This window comes from Ovis canadensis, chromosome 4 (genome assembly GCF_042477335.2).
Source record: "Ovis canadensis isolate MfBH-ARS-UI-01 breed Bighorn chromosome 4, ARS-UI_OviCan_v2, whole genome shotgun sequence".
NCBI lineage: Eukaryota > Metazoa > Chordata > Mammalia > Artiodactyla > Bovidae > Ovis > Ovis canadensis.
Window position 1 is genome coordinate 134592830 of NC_091248.1, and position 19697 is coordinate 134612526.

The 19697-nt window shown below is 53.2% G+C and overlaps 1 protein-coding gene across 17 annotated transcripts in view; it reads left to right on the plus strand.

Moving 5' to 3' along the window:
* Positions 1 to 19143, plus strand: part of DYNC2I1 (dynein 2 intermediate chain 1) — a 53180-nt gene extending 34037 nt beyond the window's left edge. For 10 of the 17 annotated variants that reach the window (XM_069587272.1, XM_069587275.1, XM_069587274.1 and 7 more), the window contains 12 exons: positions 2397 to 2485; positions 3076 to 3205; positions 4797 to 4969; positions 5991 to 6153; positions 8753 to 8866; positions 8960 to 9021; positions 9384 to 9435; positions 11304 to 11364; positions 12699 to 12798; positions 12961 to 13092; positions 15694 to 15917; positions 18602 to 19143. In XM_069587272.1, coding sequence (XP_069443373.1) covers positions 2397 to 2485; positions 3076 to 3205; positions 4797 to 4969; positions 5991 to 6153; positions 8753 to 8866; positions 8960 to 9021; positions 9384 to 9435; positions 11304 to 11364; positions 12699 to 12798; positions 12961 to 13092; positions 15694 to 15917; positions 18602 to 18776 — 1475 coding nt within the window. In that variant the 3' untranslated portion in view covers positions 18777 to 19143. Of the gene's footprint in view, positions 1 to 2396; positions 2486 to 3075; positions 3206 to 4796; positions 4970 to 5415; positions 6154 to 8752; positions 8867 to 8959; positions 9022 to 9383; positions 9436 to 11303; positions 11365 to 12698; positions 12799 to 12902; positions 13093 to 15693; positions 15918 to 18601 lie in introns of all 17 variants that reach the window. The other 7 variants (XR_011256547.1, XR_011256542.1, XR_011256544.1 and 4 more) reach the window with 3 other exon arrangements.
* The last annotated feature ends 554 nt before the right edge of the window (positions 19144 to 19697 follow it).

The following is a 19697-nucleotide window of genomic DNA, read 5'->3' on the forward strand; positions in this document are numbered from 1 at the left end:
GTAGATACCAGTTAGGTCTAACTGGCCCATTGTATCATTTAGAGCTTGTGCTTCCTTGCCAATTTCTGTTTAGTTGATCTGTCCATAGGCGTGAGTGGGGCATTACAGTCTCCCATTATTATTGTGTTACTGTTAATTTCCCCTTTCATACTTTTTAGCATTTGCCTTATGTATTGTGGTGCTTCTATGTTGGGTACATATATATTTATAATTGTTGTATGAAATTAAAAGATGCTTACTCCTTGGAAGAAAAGTTATGACCAACCTAGATAGTATATTCAAAAGCAGAGACATTACTTTGCCGACTAAGGTCTGTCTAGTCAAGGCTATGGTTTTTGCAGTGGTCATGCCAAAGAATGGATGCTTTTGAACTGTGGTGTTGGGGAAGACTCTTGAGAGTCCCTTGGACTGCAAGGAGATCCAACCAGTCCATTCTGAAGGAGATCAACCCTGGGATTTCTTTGGAAGGAATGATGCTAAAGCTGAAGCTCCAGTACTTTGGCCACCTCATGGGAAGAGTTGACTCATTGGAAAAGACTCTGATGCTGGGAGGGATTGAGGGCAGGAGGAGAAGGGGACGACCGAGGATGAGATGGCTGGATGGCATCACGGACTCGATGGGCATGAGTCTGAGTGAACTCCGGGAGTTGGTGATGGACAGGGAGGCCTGGCGGGCTGCGATTCATGGGGTTACAAAGAGTCGGACACGACTGAGCGACTGAACTGAACTGATACCTTCTTCTTGGATGGATCCTTTGATCATTATGTAGTGGCCTTCTTTGTCTCTTTTTACAGCCTTTATTTTAAAGTCTGTTTTATCTGATATGAATGTTGCTATTTCTGCTTTCTTTTGGTCCACATTTGTGTGAAATATCTTTTTCCAGCTCTTCACTTTCAGTCTGTATGTATCCCTTGTTTTGATGTGGGTCTCTTGTAGACAGCATATGTAGGGGTCTTGTCTTTGTATCCATTCAGCCAGTCTTTGTCTTTTGATTGGGGCATTCAACCCATTTACATTTAAGGAAATTATTGATAAGTGTGATCCCATTGCCATTTACTTTGTTGTTTTGGGTTCAAGTTTATAAACCTTTTCTGTGTTTTCTGTCCAGAGAAGATCCTTTCCCATTTGTTGAATAGCTGGTTTGGTGGTGCTGAATTGTTTTCCTCTATTTCTTTGCATTGTTCACTCAAGAAGGCCTTATCTATTTTTGCTATTCTCTGGAACTCTGCATTCAAATGGGTATATCTTTCCTTTTCTCCTTTGCCTTGTGCTTCTTTTCTTTTCTCAACTATTTGTAAGGCCTCCTCAGACAACCATTTTTCCCTCTTGCATTTCTTTTTCTTTGGGGTGGTTTTGGCCACTGCCTCCTGTGCAGTGTTAAAAACCTCTGTCCACAGTTCTTCAGGCAGTCTGTCTACTGGATCTAAGCCCTTGAATCTATTTGTCACCTCCACTGTATAATCGTATGGGGTTTGATTTAGGTCGGACCTGAATGGCCTAGTCGTTTTCCCTATTTTCTTCAATGTAAGTCTGAATTTTGTAATAAGGAGTTCATTATTTGAGCCACAGTTAGTTCCAGGTCTTGTTTTTGCTGACTGTATAGAGCTTCTCCATCTTTGGCTGCAAAGAGTATAATCTGATTTCGGTATTGATCATCTGGTGATGTCCACGTTTAGAATCTTCTCTTGTGTTGTTGGAAGAGGCTCTTTGCAAAGAGTATAATCTGATTTCAGTAATGATCATCTGGTGATGTCCACATGTAGAATCTTCTCTTGTGTTGTTGGAAGAGGCTCTTTGCAAAGAGTATAATCTGATTTCAGTAATGATCATCTGGTGATGTCCATGTGTAGAATCTTCTCTTGTGTTGTTGGAAGAGGCTGTTTGTTATCACCAGTGTGTTCTCTTGGCAGAACTAGTTTTTGCCCTGCTTCATTCTGTACTCCAAGGTCAAAGTTGCCTGTTATTCTGGGTATCTCTTGACTTCCTACTTTTGCATTCCAGTTCCCTATGATGAAAAGGACATCTTTTTTTTGGTGTTAGTTCTAGAAGGTGTTGTAGGTCTCATAGAACTGGTCAACGTGGCATTGGTGGATGGGGCATTGACTTGGATTACTGTGACGTTGAATGGTTTGCCTTGGGAATGAACCAAGATCCTAAACGTAACACGTCCACAGTAAAATGATGCTTTGCATAGGACTCTGCTTACAGACTTTCTGTGAGCAGTTTCCTGTGAGGAATGAGGAGGAGCTGACCTCTGGAGAATGAGACATGACCTCCTGGCTTCTCCTTCTAGGGGTCTTGGTTCTCAGGCATGCCCTTCTGGGTGTGCAGCCTTGGCTGGGAGCCCACCCGGTGGGTTTCCCCTCAGCAGGGGTTGATGTGACCTGTTTTTCAGGGAGTGAGCGGAGTGGCCCCAGAGATGCTGCCATCGTCCCGAAGGTCGACACACCCCGTCTGTCCAGCTTCCTGCGGGCGGCCTGCCAGGTGTGCTCCACTGGGGACAGGGAACCCAGTGCTGCACATGCTGTTTGGATTCTGAACAGTAATACTGATTGCCTGCATTTTAGAATAAATATAGACAGAAGAACAGACATAACTAAATTGGCAAGGCGAGCACAGGTCTAGGGTTTTTAAAACTAGTAAACTCGTGACTTTGAAGACTGGTTATGGGAATTTTCAAAGTCCATACAAAGGTCAGAGGGCACACGTGGTCCCGTGTACTTCAGGGTCCCAGTGACCACTGCCTTCCCTCCCTATGGTCGTCCTGAGTGTAACCCACCACCCACAAAGGCAGTGGCAGGACTTGGCGTCACGCTGGTCCTCACCGCAGCCCAGCGGGCAGGCTGCGTTGCTGTGGGTAATGTGTCTGGGGTTTACAGAGGGGGCTTTACTTGCTAGTCTCTGCTGCTGTGCAGAGGGGACAGTATAGCTTCCTTCTGTTCATTTCCATGAGTCTGGGACTTGGTTAACTTAAGGGATGGGTGAGTTTAGGTGGTGCTTTGTGGGTTTTGCTTTTTCTTTGAAAATGAGCCCATCTGAGCGTTGATGGAGGCCTGCCTGTGTGTCTGCTGCAGGTGATAGCAGTTCTGCTTGAAGAGGACCGGGCGGCCGCGGAGCCGGGCTGGGCGTCCCAGGCGCAGGACTGCACCCTGCCTTTCAGCGACAGCTGTGTGCGGCTGGGCACCAGCCTGCCCTTCCTGCAGGGTACGTGGCCCTCAGGGTGGGCGTGGACCCCGAGATGGTGATCCTCACGGATGCATCCTGGGAGGGGTTTGTTGAACAGAGCAGAGGTTCGGCTTCTGCAGCCTCGAGCGTGTGTGTCACGGTCCTCATGGGAGGGATGTTCAGTGATTTAAGGGGACATTTGTTTTCAGTCCTGCGTCTCTTAATTTCTTTTGGTTTCTCGGTAGAGGGGTGGTGGGATCTGCGGGCAGTCCAGGTGGGAGTCGTGTGGTGAGATCTGAGCTGATCCGTGGCCACAGCACAAATGCTACCCCGGTAAAGCCTGTGTCTGCACATACGGTGTGTAGCTGCCTGTGACCATAAGCTGAGCAAACTGTGTGTGTCCAGTTCTTCAGTGAGTCTCTGCCTTGCCGGCTGCTGAGGGCCTGGGTGGGGCCAGGGTCCTGGTCTGAGTGCAGGAGGGCGGGCCGTGCTTGGCCCTGCGGTCGGCTTTGCAGGGCGCCTCTGGGCCAGTGGGACCTGGTGTGTGACTGCCACTTGTTCTAGAAGTTTCTATGGAGATTCAGATTCACGTCCAGCCCTCTGCACTGACCGTTAGCACCAATGGCATGAAGTTAACAAGCATGTGTTATTTGAGCATGTTTTTGTTTTTAAAAGTTGTGTTATCCTATTAGAAAAGCAATAGATTGTAGCATTGAAAACACAGAAGCCCACAAACCTACCTCCCTCCGCACCCCAGGAAACAGGAGTTTAAGAAGTGCTTTCCTCAGCTGAGGAGGGATCAAAGAGCCCTGGATTGGGGCAGGGATTGGGGGGGGCGTGGTATGGGGAGGTGGGAGGTGGGGAAAGCGGGTGGCGGGGGGGGAAGGCCACACTCGCCCAGAACACGTCCTCAGAGAAGGATGGGGCAGGTGTGTTGTCCGGGACTTGCCCCTTAGTTCCAGCTGTGTGCAGAGCGGAGGTTTTTCTCATGTCTGTTTTAGTAAAGTGAGTTTTGAGGTAAAGAGGGAAGTTGGGATGCAGGTGCCCATGACCTGAGCCTGGGTCCTGTCCTGGACCTGAGCTTGGAGGGAGCGGTGGGCCCTCTCAGTGTCAGCGGGCTGTCCAGCACCGGCCACCCGCTTGTCCTTCTGTGGACCCCACAGACACTCAGGCGCATGGGCAGGTCCCGGGCCTTGGAGCCCCAGTGGATAGACAGAAACCCTGCAACACAGGATGAACAAGGGCACTGGACGGTGCATCCGAGGGCAGGTGTTGGGAGGAGGCCAGCTGGGGCCCCGCTGCAGGTGGAGAAGGGGCGCCTGATGGGGCAGACATGATACCCCCCATCCCCCACTCCCCCAGGTCCCCTCCGCATCCCCGGCCCGTGGGAGTAGATGGTGGATGGTGGGGTCCTGGGCAGTGCTGTGCTGCCTGTGGAGGAGGGTGGCTTCTTGCAAATGCGGCCACCTGGATGTTTTCGAGTTGAGCTTGGCCACTCATCAAAACTCCGATTTCAGGCAAGGGTATCTTTGAAAGACCACGTCTTCTTCATTAAGCTGAAACATATTGGAGTAGTCCTGTGTGTTAATGTAATGTGGGTTCTGCAGCATTTTTCTTGTCTTGTCCTCAGACCGGAGAGTGTCCTGCCTGCACGCGTGTCAGGCTCAGAGGCGCATGGTGGTGTCCGTGCACGGGCTGCCGGGGAAGGCCTTGGTGCCCCTGCTGGACCACAGACACGTGCTCTGCGTGTGGGATGTCCGGCAGCCATCGGGGCCGCAGAAGGTCCTGGTGTGTGAGTCGAAGGTACAGCTTGGGGGGGCTGTGGGTGTGACTTTGAGAGGGTGGGCCCCAGGGAGGGGAGTCCAGGGTCATGGCTTTCCATCCTGGCTGCCATGTGCAGGGTGACAGGCTCAGGAGCTCTTTACAGGAAGGACCACAGTCCCCAGGGCCCCGAGGGTGGGCATCATCCCGGCTGTGGGTTAGTGGAAGCACCAGCCTGGCGTCCTTGGGGTCGCAGAAGCAAGCTTCCCAGCTTGCTTGGTTTGGGTTATGGGTGCCTTAGAGGTTTCTTCCCGTGCCTGGGATTTTCCGAGTCCTTAGCGCGTGTGTTTCTTGGCCCCTGGTGAGCGGGGCTGTGGCGTGGTGACCGCAGGGTGCAGGGGAGAGCTGTTTCTGGTCTTGTGGTTCTTGACTTCAGAACCATTTGATTTCCATTCCACTGCTTGTTGGTGCTGGGGGCTTGAAAATAGTTTACTATGAATGACCGGCCATTCTGCTGTGCTGGACACCCTGTGGCCACCATCCCTGTGTCCCGAGGAGGGCACCCTCAGAGGCACCAGCCGCTTGCCGCGGTCCCCCCGCCGTGTCCGGATGGAGAGTCCACGGGGATGGTGCTCCCCGTCTCTGCCCCCTACCCAGCCCTGCCCAGCACTGGGCCCAGCTCCCATCCTTGGCCTGGCTCCCAGTCCCTGCCCCCCACTCGGCCCCGCCCCCACTCGGCCCCGCCCCCACTCGGCCCCGCCCCCACTCGGCCCCGCCCCCACTCGGCCCCGCCCCACACGGCCCCGCCTCCCACACGGCCCCGCCTCCCACACGGCCCCGCCTCCCACACGGCCCCGCCTCCCACACGGCCCCGCCTCCCACACGGCCCCGCCTCCCACACGGCCCCGCCTCCCGGTCCCTGCCCCCCCCCACTCAGCCCCTCCTCCCACTCAGCCCCTCCTCCCACTCAGCCCCGCCTCCCACATGGCCCCGCCTCCCCCCACCCCCCTGCCCTGGCTCCTCACCGCGTCCCCCCAGCCGTGCTCTCTGTGCGGCTCTCTAGGTCACGTGCTGCTGCTTCAGCCCCGTGAAAGCCTGCCTGCTGTTTGCGGGGACCCTGCACGGCTCGGTGGTCGTGTGGGACCTGAGGGAGGACCCCAGGATCCATCTCCGCCTGACGCTGAGCGGGTGCTCCTGGACGTTCAGGACCCCCACCTTCTCCACGGGTCAGTGACGCTGCCCACCGGCGCGGGTCCCCAGAGCAGCTGTGGGGCCGCTTTGCGTCCTCCATGCAGGTGGCCCCAGAGGACGCCCTGACCTAAGGGCACAGGAAGCCTGCGCCAGCTGGGGGAACAGCATCTTTCTGGGCAGTGGTGGGCTGCTTGTCCTGTCGGCTCGGGGGCTCCAGGTCCTCAGCGAAGGGGCGCCGGGCCTGCTCAGCCTAGGGTCGTTGGTCTGTGTGCGCCTACAGCCCAGGCTGGAGGACAGGAGAGGTAGTGCCCCTCGGGGTTGGAAGGACCCAGAGCCAGTGGGCCCATCAGGACCCCGAGTTAGACTCAGATGCATACTTCATGCCAGGCTGCTGCTGCCACAGCCAATCACAACCAACCACGACCACGACCACAGTTACAGCAATAGCCAGTCACAACCACAGCTGGTCACAACCACAACCCCAGTTACAACCATAGCCGATTGCAGTCTAAGCCCAACCATGGTTGCACAACCGAAACCACAACCTCAAATGAGGACAGGCGTGACCTCCCCGCCCCCGCCCCCGCCAGGCACTGTGTCTGGGTTTTTCCCCATGTTGTGTGGCCGTGTCCCATGCAGGCCCGTCTGGGCCCCTCCCGGTGCTCAGGGAGATGGGAGGCTTGTCCGTGGTTACACTGGCCACACGGGACCAGCACCCAGATCGCCTCCAGTACTTCCACCTTCCTGCCCAGAATGGCACTGCCCCCGCTACCCCGCTGACTTTGCGTCCCTCACCCTCTCCATCCCCACGAGGTTTTGTCTCTGTCTTCTCCCATGGTGAGGGCGAGACTCTGTGGTGTCCAGACCTGGGAGTCTGCTTTCCTTCTCTCAAAGTGCCTGCAGGTGTGCGGGGTCAGGACGTCACTCCTCCACTGGGCAGGGCCCCCGTGGGCGCCGCGTGGCTTTACCCGCCCAGTGGTCGGCTGCTTCTGGTCAGTTCCCTCTGTCGGCAGTCAGGACAGGCATCTGCACCGTGGGCACCACAGCCACAGGTCCTCGCTGCGGGCCGGCATCCTTTCTGCTCCAGCAGGCATCCCTGAGGACGCAGGGTGCCGAGTGTCTCTTCAACGGGGTATCTGTGCGGGCCTTCCGCACGCAAGTGGATCGACGTGCTGCTGCTGACTGCTGTGCTTTAAGAGCCCTTGTGTTCTCAGTGCCGTGCCGTGTAGACTTGTCTGTGCTGTCTCCAGCCCTTCACCAGGCCAGCCCTCAACTTTCCATTCCTGGGCCCCTCTGGGGAACTCCGTTCATATACTGCACCCCTGTTTACGTACTGTGAGTTTGTCTGTGTTTTACGCATAAAAGGGCAAGGTTTCTTTTGTGCCCCAACAACTTGATCTTTGCCCCTTTGGGGGTGAAATTGCCACTGTTGAGAATGTGTGTGTTTATAGGTACCTTATAGATCAGATAAGGGCTTCCCTGGTGGCTCAGACGGTAAAGCATCTGCCTGCAATGCAGGAGACCTGAGTTCTATCCCTGGCTTGGGAAGATCCCCTGGAGGAGGAAATGGCAACCCACTCCAGTATTCTTGCCTGGAGAATCCCATGGACGGAAAAGCCTGGTTGGCTACAGTCCGCAGGGTCGCAAAAAATTGGACACGACTGAGTGACTTCACTTCACTATAGATCTGATGCTATAGGAAAAGGTATCTTTTAAGAACATGTATTTTTTAACTGCTGGTGCTATTACTAATTAACCTTTGAATTCACCACCATGTTCAAAACACCAAAATGCTTAGGATTTGAAACTTAATATTCCATTAAAATGCTTCCTTCATTTTTTTTTTTTTTTTGCTATGTAAACATTGTCACTAAAACCTTCAGAGTTCTAGTGACTTTGAGTCGGACAACGCCTCCCCAGGGGCCTCCAGTTCGATGAGTCTGAAGCCTGTCATTCTCCATCCCGAAGAGCACTTTGTCTTTTCTTCCATCCCAACCCTAACTCTTACTTTCTTTCTGATGTGTTTAAATCCGTTTTTGGTCTAGGTTTCTGATTCCGAGGTCTGTCTTTGTTTGTTAAATGGATTTCTGAGTGGTTTTTGGTGGCACGTGATGTCGTTCGGGTGCTGGACTTTGGCCTTCGGTTTCATGCTCCTTTTTGGAGGGAGAACCTTCTCGGGTTGAAACGCTTTCCTTTGCATTTTCTGTCGTTTCTGTGGTAGCGTTGTGTGCGCTTTGTCTTTCTCTGCTAGGGGGCACTTTGTAGGTGGGTTTGCCAGGTCAGAGGAGCTCTGTTCTGTTGGGCTGTGAAGCTGCTTCTGCTCTGGCCACGAGCCTCCGTCTCCTCCTGAAGCTGGGGGCCGCTGGGGCCCCAGCCTGGGAAGCACTTTCCGCTGGCTCTGGGACCCCCTCCTGCTGTGGAGAGTGCCCCCCCCCTCCGGTGTCTATCCTTGCACCTGCAGCTGTGCAGACACGGGGCTTGAGGGACTCCGCTCGCCTTCTTGTCCCAGGCAGATGTGGCCTGTGGTCCACGGTGACACGCGTGCCCGGGCGCTGGGGGACTCGCGCGTGCCTGTGCAGGCGGCTGCGCCCCGTGGCTTGCCGTGCGCACACGCTGCCCGTGCTCTGCCCGCAGACGGCGTCCTGGCGTCCGTGAACCACCGCAGCCGCCTCCAGGCAATAGAGCCCATCGCGGGGTCTGTCTGCAAGAGGCAGAGCTGTGTGCTTTCACCCTTTTCTACTCAAGAAGGTACGTGTCCTTCGCTTCTGTAAATCTGAGCTCCAGTGATGAGGTGTGGCTTCTGGTTACGAGCCAGGCCTTCCCCACTTGTGCCCTCACCAGAGATGGCAGGCCTGTCCTTCCTCGTCGCTTCCTTGGACGAAAGCGGGCTTCTCAACGTGTGGGTGAGTCGGGCGCGTGGTCGGTGGCGGGGGACAGGAGGTGATGCATGCGGGGGTGGGGAAGGGCAGGGGGCGACGTGTATGTGAGGGTGGCTGAGCTCTCAGCCAGGGAACCAGGACAAGGCAGCTTGCAGGGAACTCGCGAGGGAACGAGGAATGGAAGGGGACAGCTTCGGGGCCTGTCACGGGCGGAAAGAAGCAGGTCACAGCCCGGGGTTTATAACAGGCAGACGTCAGTCTTCCTCCTGGAGCGACTGTGTCCTCAGCGTGCTGTGTGAAGTGCTGTCCTGATCAGAGCTGTGCTTTCTTGGACTGCGTCCTGGTCGTCCTGTGTGCCGACCCTCCTCTCTGATGCTCTGTTTCAGGTGGTGGTTGAATTACAGAAGGCGGATGCTGCAGGTTCTATAAGTGACTTAGGTAACTGAAAATAAAAACTGACTTCAGTCCGCGTTTGCTAGAATCAGTAAAGATTAGGGATACCCAGAATCACTTTGAAGAATCAGTAACTAGCTGCATGGAAAATGGAGATTAAGCAGTGTATTTCACCACCTGCCGGCTGTTGCCTGGGCCTGACGCCCTTGTCGCAGGAGGACGTGTGTCCTCTCTGTGCCTGTGCGGCATCTGCTTCTCATCCCCCAGGGCATCCCTGTGACTGCAGTGTCTGCGGAGCCCTTGGTTTGGCCCCCGAGGCCTCTGAGGCCGCAGCCCCAGCCCCAGGTGGTGGTGAGGGGATTGGCTGGTAGTTCGCTGTCCTGATGCCCAGGGCTCAGGCACTGAGGAGGCCCAGCCTGCGCTTCTCAGAGCCCCAGTTGGTTGTTTAGTGACCAGGCTGCAGGCGCCTGATCCGCCCACAGATCCGGCCAAAAACTAGGACCAGAGCCACTCTGACTGCCTCTGACTTCTAGAAATGAAGGAGGGGTGTCTCCTGCAAGCAGGGCCCCTGCTGGGAGCCCGGTGCTGCCGCGGGGCCTTGCGGGGGTCCCTCCTGAGAGGGTAACAGGCAGGGAGGCCAGGGGTCTCCAAACGGTGGAAACAGGCTGCAAGTGGCAGACGTTTTCACCTCTCTGGTAAGCAGCGGGAGGAAACCAGTGTTATATTTTTTCCCCTTTCCTGTACAAATTTTAAAAGAGGTTTCTGTTAAAATTCTGTGTTGCCATAATGACACCTGATTCCACCCGAACTTAACTTTTCTCAAACTGTGAGCCAACCAGTGCATTTTTCTTATGGAAATGTTTGTCTTAAGCTATGTTAATGTACTGTGTATTTACCCTAGACTCTGTCTTTCTTCAAGCCAGTTCTGCCTGAGACTCAGAACTGACTTGACAAACCAGTAGGTTTTACTCACGCGAGTGTTCTCCTAAGCTATGTGTTAAGGAGAGACTGTGTCTCTGCGCGGAAACCTGCCTTTCTTCAAGATTCATGTCACTGGTCTTACGGCCCGGAACGACTCACCTGGTGCCAATGTTATCTCAAAGTGCATGTTGTGGGTGAGGGGCATGGTACCACTCTGAGTTTTGAGACATTGCCTTTCTCTACTTAGCAGCCTGCTGATAGGAATATAAGACACTGCTGAAGGCCAGCGGGGTGTGGGAGACACTCTTTCTGCCCCCTTCTGATGTCTGTGTCAGAAGCTGTCTCTGTCTCTTTTATACTTTAATAAATCTTTATCACACAAAAGCTCTGAGCGATCAAGCCTCATCTCTGGCGGCCAAGTATCCCAGCATCTTTCATGACTCAACAACAACCTTTCACTCCCAAGGGGCCATTTTTTCCACCCCTCATGCAGTCCGCTCTGTTCCCTGGGCCGTGAGCAGGGCTGTGTGAGCAGGGCTGCATGAGGGGACATTGGGGCGGGATGGGGCTTGAGGGACATCCCCGCCAGCACAGGTAACCCAGACCTGTGGGAGGAGATTTCCAGAGGAGGGTTTCTGTGGGGAACTGGAAGATTGTTGAATATTGACTTTTTGCTTTTAGAAGTATATTGCCCCTTTAAAATCAAATCTAAAAATGGAAAGGCTTTTTAATTCCAGCAGCCCTCTTCCTGCCAGGCCCTCAGCTGCCAGCTCCTAATTCATCTGAGGCACCTGCAGGGCCCTCCCCTGCGTGAGGGGGGAGTAGTCCTCACCGCCCTGCCTTTGATGTTCCTCCAGCACTGACCTTAAACACTGAAAAGGAATTCCAGAATGCTTGGGTTCTGGTGTAACTTGTACTAAGAGGTGCCTTTATTCCTGATTACTTGGGTTATGGTGTAACTTGTACTAAGAGGTGCCTTACTCTGTCTGTAGGTTTAATACCTGGAGGACGGATAAAACTGGTACACAGCGCTGCGATCCAGCTGAGTGACAGGTAGGTCTGTGCCCATAAAGCCCTGTTTCCCACAGGAGGAAACAGCCTTAGGTAGTAAATCATGGCCAGACTGGCACTGGAGAATGCTGGCGTCCCACACTGTAGTTCTGCTGAGTAGTTTATTTGCTAACTCATCTGCTATTAACGAGTCAGTGTAACAGATGCAATTGCCAGGTGTTACAGCTAACATTTTCTCTTGGATCAAAATATTTTTTATCTTATGAATTGGTACTATTTGACTGGTTTTCATCCAGTTTTAATATAGCCCTGAAATTAAATAGATGAGGTTGAGAAACTGGAAACATTGACATGAAAGTTTTATTCAGAGATCAGTTTTCTGTTTTTACTCAAATAACTTACTGTGATGCAAAAACCTTACTGGCTATATGAATGTTGTGTGTATTTATGTATCATGTTAACTTGTCTCCCAGAGCTGTCTCTTCCTGTCACGCACTGCAGCTGGGCTGGCTCCCAGCCTGCGATTGGCCAGGCGAGTCCTGATGTTAGCCTCCCTGCTGCCGTCAGTTGGAGCACCCCTGGGTTGTGTTAATGAGTCCATGCGTGCTTTGTGGTTAGACATTACCTGCCATTGCTTTCAGTATAACGAGGAATCTGTTAACGTTTGCAAAAACCCACCTAATAAACTGCAGACTCCAGTCCCAGCCCCTCGTGGAATTACCGTGAGACTGTTCTTGTCTCCGTTAGGGCCTTGTCACTTTGTGCCTTGCATTGCATTGATCTTCACCTGCTTTAAAGAAAGTGTCACCTGGAGCTGATGTTGGATCTCCCCTGTAGAACGCGCACCCCCTGTCCAGATGCAGCAAACATCCCCTCAGACCTCGTCCACACGCTGGCCACATGGAGGGTGCCCCGTCAGCTGCTCCATGGCGCCTCTCCCCTTAGGGGCCCCTAAGTGCAGACCAGTGACCTGTGGCCACTGCAGCCCACAGGCTGGCGTCTGGCAGGAGGGGGACAGGGAGCTGCCCCACCCTGGAGCTCATAGCCACATTGCCAGCCTCAGCTCCCTCCGTCAGTCCTTGAATGTGAGCATCCCTGGGGTGGAGGGAACCCTGGGGCTGCAGGGCCTCTGCTGAGGGGTCCTGGTGGCCCGTCCCCTTGTCCCCGTGGCATGGCACACACGGGGCGTGCTGGAGGCGACACGTGGAGTGTGGGCGAGCGAGTGAGTGAGTGACAGGATGGGTGAAGGGACTGCCTGGAGCTTGGAGATGGCAGTGGAGGCGCATCGAGCGGCGGGCGGCAGGCGGCGGTGGTGTCACCTCTGCCCTGATGGTTTCAAGACTGCCCATCTATTCATCTCTGCCTTTGTGTTCCAGCCTTTCTCGTAAAGGTTACGAATCCTGGGGGTCTGTGCAGACACTGAACGTTAAATTTCTGCCTTCGGACCCTAATCACTTTGTTGTCGGCACAGACGTGGTGAGTAACTGTCTAGACCTTTTTCTATAACTACAGTGGCTTAATAAGTATCTTCATTGGAGCTTAGCTTCCTGTTTGCTCTAATCAAAATGTTGTTTAAATAGTTCCGAGAATACGAGCCTTACCCTGCCTGGTTCCCACCCTGCCTCATCCCCCACCCAGGGCCTCATCAGCCATGGCAGCAGACGGGACATCAGAGTGTCTCCCAGGCTGTTCCGGCCCCAGCAGCAGGGCCCGAGGCCCGTGAAAGTGACCGTGATTGACTTCTCACCATTTGAGGAGCCTGTATTCCTGGTAAGGACGCCTGTTTGTAAGCTCTGACGCCTTGGCAGCATCTGCTGTTATCTCCAGCCTTGGGTCTGGATGCGTTGCCTCCTGGCTTCCTGAAGTCCCGTGTGCGTGGTCAGTGCCCATCTGCGTGGTCAGTACGGTTCATTCCACTGCGCTGTTGTGTGGGTCCTCTTCACAGCTTCTATTCTGACCAGTGTAAGTCTGCAGAGAAGTTACAGGGCCGGCGCAGAGCACTCCCCGTGTGGTGGCCTGCGTGTGGCCAGGGCGCTCCCCCCAGGGTCTGCATGGCCATCTCCTGTGCTCACAGCTCAGTCTGTCGGGCCTGCTCTCTGCAGGTCTGACTGCAGCCCCGTGACTGCCCCACCAGTGTCCTTTGTGAGCGGGATCGTGGCCCCGGTCAGGAGTCCTGTCCGCTTACTGTGTCCCATCCTCACTGCCTTCGCCTGGGAACAGCCTCAGCACCTCATAGAGGGCCTGGGCACCTGACGCCCCGAGGCTGGGGGTGTCTCCTCGTGGTTAGAGGCAGGCCTTGTCCTGACCGTGGGCTCCTCTTTCCCCATCTGATCAGCCAGGGCTGGGTGGGGGGACGCCTGGACTGAGCTCGTGCTGTTCCTAGGGCAGATCTGTCCCCAGGGAGGTTCTGTCCCCAGAGTGGTTCTGTCCCCAGGGAGGTTCTGTCCCCAGGGCGGATCTGTCCCCAGGGCGATTCTATTCACAAGGAGGATCTGTCCCCAGGGAGGTTCTGTCCCCAGGGCGGATCTGTCCCCAGGGAGGTTCTGTCCCCAGGGCGGATCTGTCCCCAGGATGGTTCTGTCCCCAGGGAGGTTCTGTCCCCAGGGAGGTTCTGTCCCCAGGGTGATTCTGTTCCCAGGGAGGTTCTGTCCCAGGGAGGTTCTGTGCCCAGGGCGGGTCTGTCCCCAGGGAGGGTCTGTCCCCAGGGCGGATCTGTCCCCAGGGAGGGTCTGTCCCCAGGGCGGATCTGTCCCCAGGGAGGTTCTGTCCCCAGGGCGGATCTGTCCCCAGGGAGTATCTGTCCCCAGGGAGGTTCTGTCCCCAGGGAGGTTCTGTCCCCAGGGCGATTCTGTCCCCAGGGAGGGTCTGTCCCCAGGGCAGATCTGTCCCCAGGGAGTATCTGTCCCCAGGGAGGTTCTGTCCCCAGGGAGGTTCTGTCCCCAGGGCGATTCTGTCCCCAGGGAGGTTCTGTCCCCAGGGAGGGTCTGTCCCCAGGGAGGGTCTGTCCCCAGGGAGGTTATGTCCCCAGGGAGGTTCTGTCCCCAGGGAGGTTCTGTCCCCAGGGTGATTCTGTTCCCAGGGAGGTTCTGTCCCAGGGAGGTTCTGTCCCCAGGGCGGATCTGTCCCCAGGGAGGTTCTGTCCCCAGGGCGATTCTGTTCCCAGGGAGGTTCTGTCCCAGGGAGGTTCTGTCCCCAGGGCGGTTCTGTCCCCAGGGTGATTCTGTTCCCAGGGAAGTTCTGTCCCAGGGAGGTTCTGTCCCAGGGAGGTTCTGTCCCCAGGGCAGCTCTGTCCCCAGGGAGGTTCTGTCCCCAGGGCGATTCTGTTCCCAGGGAGGTTCTGTCCCAGGGAGGTTCTGTCCCCAGGGCAGATCTGTCCCCACAGGTTCTCTCACCTTGTTGTTTAGTCCATGTGAGCCACCCTGGTCGGAAGACTTCCTTTCCTCCTTGTGTATTTTTTTTTCTTAACATGGACACAGGGCTTGATTTCAGTGTCCTCTGTGGGTTCAGAGTCACTGGCTGTGTTTACTGTGCTCTCAGATAGTCCCCCTGGAGCAAGGGCACTGGATCTGTGAGCGCCTCTTGCTTTCTGGTACAGGAACCCTTGGGGTCAGCCATTCCTCCAAGGAGTCTTGGCTCCTGTTAGGAGGAAGACACCTAGATGCCAGGCCTGGGCAGTCAGAGTGCTCGCTGTACAGGACATTGTCAAGGTGTCCTCTCATCTCACGCCCCGGTCCCAGGCTGGCCTCCGGGCTCCCCGCCCTCCCAGCAGTGCAAACCCGGTTCCTGTTACCTGTACTAAGTCTATTTCCTCCATTTTGGGATTCACAGAACCTTTTGTGATTGCTGTCTCTTGCCTTCGCTTTCTTGGAAAGATTAAATATGTGAAGAGTTAAATATATTGAATAAAAAGGAATTAATTTTAGTAGGCTAAAATTTATTCTTTTGCTAGACCAGCTAAGTTTTGTTTTATGGGGAATTCAATTGAACAGGAATATAAAGCCATATTATTGGTACAAATGTATGTGGGTTTTTTTTTTAAAGTCAGTCTTTCCAGTCTTAATGTCCTATGTTTGAATCAATGGTATTCAGCTTTGTTAAAAAGTAAACACCTATTTATATACTCACTGAATTCACTGATTATTAGCCCTCTTTGGAGGGGAGGAGGTACAGAGTGTGTCAGGATCTCCAAATGCCCCACCTGTATAATTTGTGAGAACAAGATAGAATGTTACAATTTTATGTTTGGGGAAACAAAAGAATAAACCAAATGTTTTTGCTGGGTAAGTGTGAAAGCTCATGTTCTGAGAATTTTCCTTGGCCGCTTGGTTTGAGAGAGAGAGAACTGTGATGCGCTTTCCCTGCCTCCCCCAGGCCGGCTGTTCTGACGGCAGCATCAGGCTGCACCGGCTGACGGCAGAGCGCCCGCTCCTGCAGTGGGACCACAGCACCTCCGGCCGCGCCGTCACTGGCCTGCAGTGGTCCCTGACGAGGCCGGCCGTGTTTCTGGTGCAGGACGATACATCCTGCGTGTACGTGTGGGACCTCCTGGAGAGCGATCTGGGGCCTGTGGCCAGGCAGCCCATCCGTCCAGACAGGTGAGTCTGGGAAAGCCAGGGTGAGACGCCACAGGTGACTTTCTGCAGACGCATGACTGACTGTCTTCTATCTTGGTTTATGTATGAGACCACCGTGCTTTATTGTTGTTGTTGTGTTGTGTTAATCTCTCAGTCGTGTCTGACTCTGTGACCCCATGGACTGTAGCCCACCAGGCTTCTCTGTCCATGGGATTCTTCAGGCAAGAATCCTGGAGTAGGTTGCTGTTTCCTTCTCCAGCCTTATATTTACTTTTATTTATATATTAAATTTAAATATTATTTTTATATTTAAGTCCTGAAAAAGCCACTTTTAAATGGGTTTATTTCATAATAGCCCAAAATAGTCTCAGGATTAAAGAATTATTATCTATTGGTTTTCATTTATACTGAGGTATAATTGATGTAAAATATGCAAGTCTCAAGTGTACAATATAATGGTTTTATATTTGCATATATTTTCAAAGGACTACATCTGTCACCCCAGTAGTTTCAGAATTCTTTTCTTGTGATGAGAACTTTTAGTGTTTGCTCTCTCAGCAACCTTCAGATTTGCAGTGGTTACTAAGTGCATTTCTCATGTGCACTGCTTCCCGTGACTTGCTGTTTAACGACTAGAAGCTTGTGTGCCTTCACCCGTTTGGCCCGCCCCACCCCTTCGCTTGGCCGCCAGTCAGTTCTCTGGGAGCTGAGCTTGTTTAGATGGGGGAGGCTCACGTGTGAGTGAGATCACACAGTGTCTGTCCTCTGACCGATTTCACTTCGAGTGATGCCCTCAGGGTCCGTCTGTGTTGTCACCAATGGCTGACAGAGGAGCTGCGGGAGCCAGACCCCTTCCCGTGGCTGCACACTGACTCACAGCTGAGCCTTGTTGGTGTTGGGGCCAGAGTTGGTGCTGAGGATGCTGTGGCCCACGTGAGGGAGACTTTCCCAGTATGAATCCTCCTGTGCCCCTGGGGTTGCCCCAACACTCAGGTTGTTTCCAGGTCCTGCTGTTGTGAGCAGTGCTGCAGTGGACATGGGGATGTGGATATCTCTTTGAGATACTGACTTCATTTTCTTTGGATAAATACCCAGGAGTGCAATTGCTGGATCTATGTTCAGTTCAGTTCAGTCGCTCAGTCGTGTCCGACTCTTTGCGACCCCATGAATCGCAGCACGCCGGGCCTCCCTGTCCATCACCAACTCCTGGAGTTCACTCAGACTCACGTCCATCGAGTCCGTGATGCCATCCAGCCATCTCATCCTCAGTTGTCCCCTTCTCCTCCTGCCCCCAATCCCTCCCAGCATCAGAGTCTTTTCCAATGAGTCAGCTCTTCGCATGAGGTGGCCAAAGTACTGGAGCTTCAGCTTTAGCATCATTCCTTCCAAAGAAATCCCAGGGCTGACCTCTTTCAGAATGGACTGGTTGGATCTCCTTGCAGTCCAAGGGACTCTCAAGAGTCTTCTCCAGCACCACAGTTTAAAAGCATCAATTCTTCAGTGCTCAGCCTTCTTCACAGTCCAACTCTCACATCCATACATGACCACAGGAAAAACCATAGCCTTGACTAGACAGACCTTAGTCGGCAAAGTAATGTCCCTGCTTTTGAATATGCTATCTAGGTTGGTCATAACTTTTCTTCCAAGGAGTAAGCGTCTTTTAATTTCATGGCTGCAATCACCATCTGCAGTGATTTTGGAGCCCCCCAAAATAAAGTCTGACACTATTTCCACTGTTTCCCCATCTATTTCCCATGAAGTGATGGGACCGGATGCCATGATCTTCATTTTCTGAATGTTGGGCTTTAAGCCAACTTTTTCACTCTCCACTTTCACTTTCATCAGGAAGCTTTTTAGCTCCTCTTCACTTTCTGCCATAAGGGTGGTGTCATCTGCATATCTGTGATTATTGATATTTCTCCTGGCAATCTTGATTCCAGCTTGTGTTTCTTCCAGTCCAGCGTTTCTCATGATGTACTCTGCACAGAAGTTAAATAAGCAGGGTGACAATATACAGCCTTGATGTACTCCTTTTCCTATTTGGAAGCAGTCTGTTGTTCCATGTCCAGTTCTAACTGTTGCTTCCTGACCTGCATACAGGGATCTGTGTTAGTTCTGTGTTTAAATCTTGAGAAGCCTCCATATTGTTTTCCATTGTGTCTTCACCAATCTGCAGTGACCCAGGGCTCCCCTCTCTCTCTGTCCTCACCAACATTTGTTATTTCGTATCTTTTTGATGATGGCCATTCTGATGTCGATATCTCCGTGTAGTTTTTATTTGCATCTCCCTGTTGATTAGTGATGTTCAGCATCTTTTCACATGTCTGTTTGCCATCTGTGTGTCTTTTTTAGAAGAATGTCTGTTCAGGTCTTCTGTCCACTTTGTAATTGGGTTACTGGTGGGGTTTTTTGCTGTTTAGTTGTATGAGTCTTTGTATCTTTTCGATATTAACCCTTTAACAGACGCAGGATCGGCAGGTGTCTTCTCCATCTCTAGGTGGCCCTTCCTGCTTGTTTTTGGCTTCTTCTACCTTCTCAGTCATCCCACCTGTTTCCTTTTGGAGTCAGATCCAGAAAGCCATGCCCAGACTGATGTCAGGGAGCTGCCCGCTGTGTTCTCAGCGTTTCTGTCCCTCCTGCTGCCCCCGGGGGAGGTGGGTAATCAGGTGACCCCGGATCACACAGCATGTGCTTCTTGATTTCAGGTTGGTGGCCATGACCGCTGTAGGGGAAGCAGAGAAGACCCGCGGCGGCTTCCTGGCTCTGGTGCTGGCCAGAGCCTCTGGCAGCATGGAGGTCCAGTACCTGCGGCGGGAGTGGGCAGCCCCGGCCAGTGACGAGCTGCAGAGGCTGCGGCTGCTGCTGCGGGAAGCCCTGTAGGTGGCGGGACCCCGAGGTGAAGTTGTGCGGTGGCTCCAAGCTTACAGCGGACGCATGGACATTTGTATCGATAGAAGGCGTGTGTCTGTACAGAATTCATCTTTCAAACTTAATACGCCATAAATAAATCACTATTTTTGAATGGAAACAGCAAACCTTTTAGTGTATACTAAACTCCAAAGGTCACAGAGAGCCATACGGACACTGTTTTCGAACGATATTTCTACTCGTTTTCAAAACAGCTTTGTAAAATTTATTATTAGATTTTTAAACACTCCAAATGAAAATGTACTTTAATGAACACTTTTCTTAGTCTTATATAAAATGATATATTCACTGGTTTAAATTAAAGACCTGACTCCCATGAGATGACCTCCCACTGTGTTTTCTTAGGACTTTCTTGGGCGGCTTCTACTGGAAGTGTTGGAATGTCTGCTGAGGCACGTTTGCTTTATGCTTTCGTGTTAACAGTTAGCTTTGTGTAAAGATGCTGTTGAGTGTATAAGTTCTCTTGTCTATACAGTTATCCTAGCAGTTTCGGGGCGGGAGAGCCCTGGGCTGATGGCCTCTGCCCACACCCAGTATCACTGACATGGTGACAGGTGAGCGGTCAGCACGGGGAGGGGTCTGTTCTCCTCTCTGGGCCACAAGCAGCTGCTGCTTTGTGCCAGCGACAGGAGGGTTAAAGCCAGAACTGGGAGCTGGCAGAGAACACAGGCTCCCGGGGCCCCCTGGCCGATGTTCTCCGAGTTTCTCGTAAACCCCTCAGCTGCCCAGGGTCCTCCTAGAGCCCTGTGCCCTGCTGCGCCTGCTTGTGTGGCCCTTGCTGTGGCCAGCTCAGAGCCACTTCCTCTCTGGGGCCTCCCCTGGTCCTGTCTCTGGAAGCCTCCTGCTGCTGTTCGGTCACTCAGTCATCTCTAG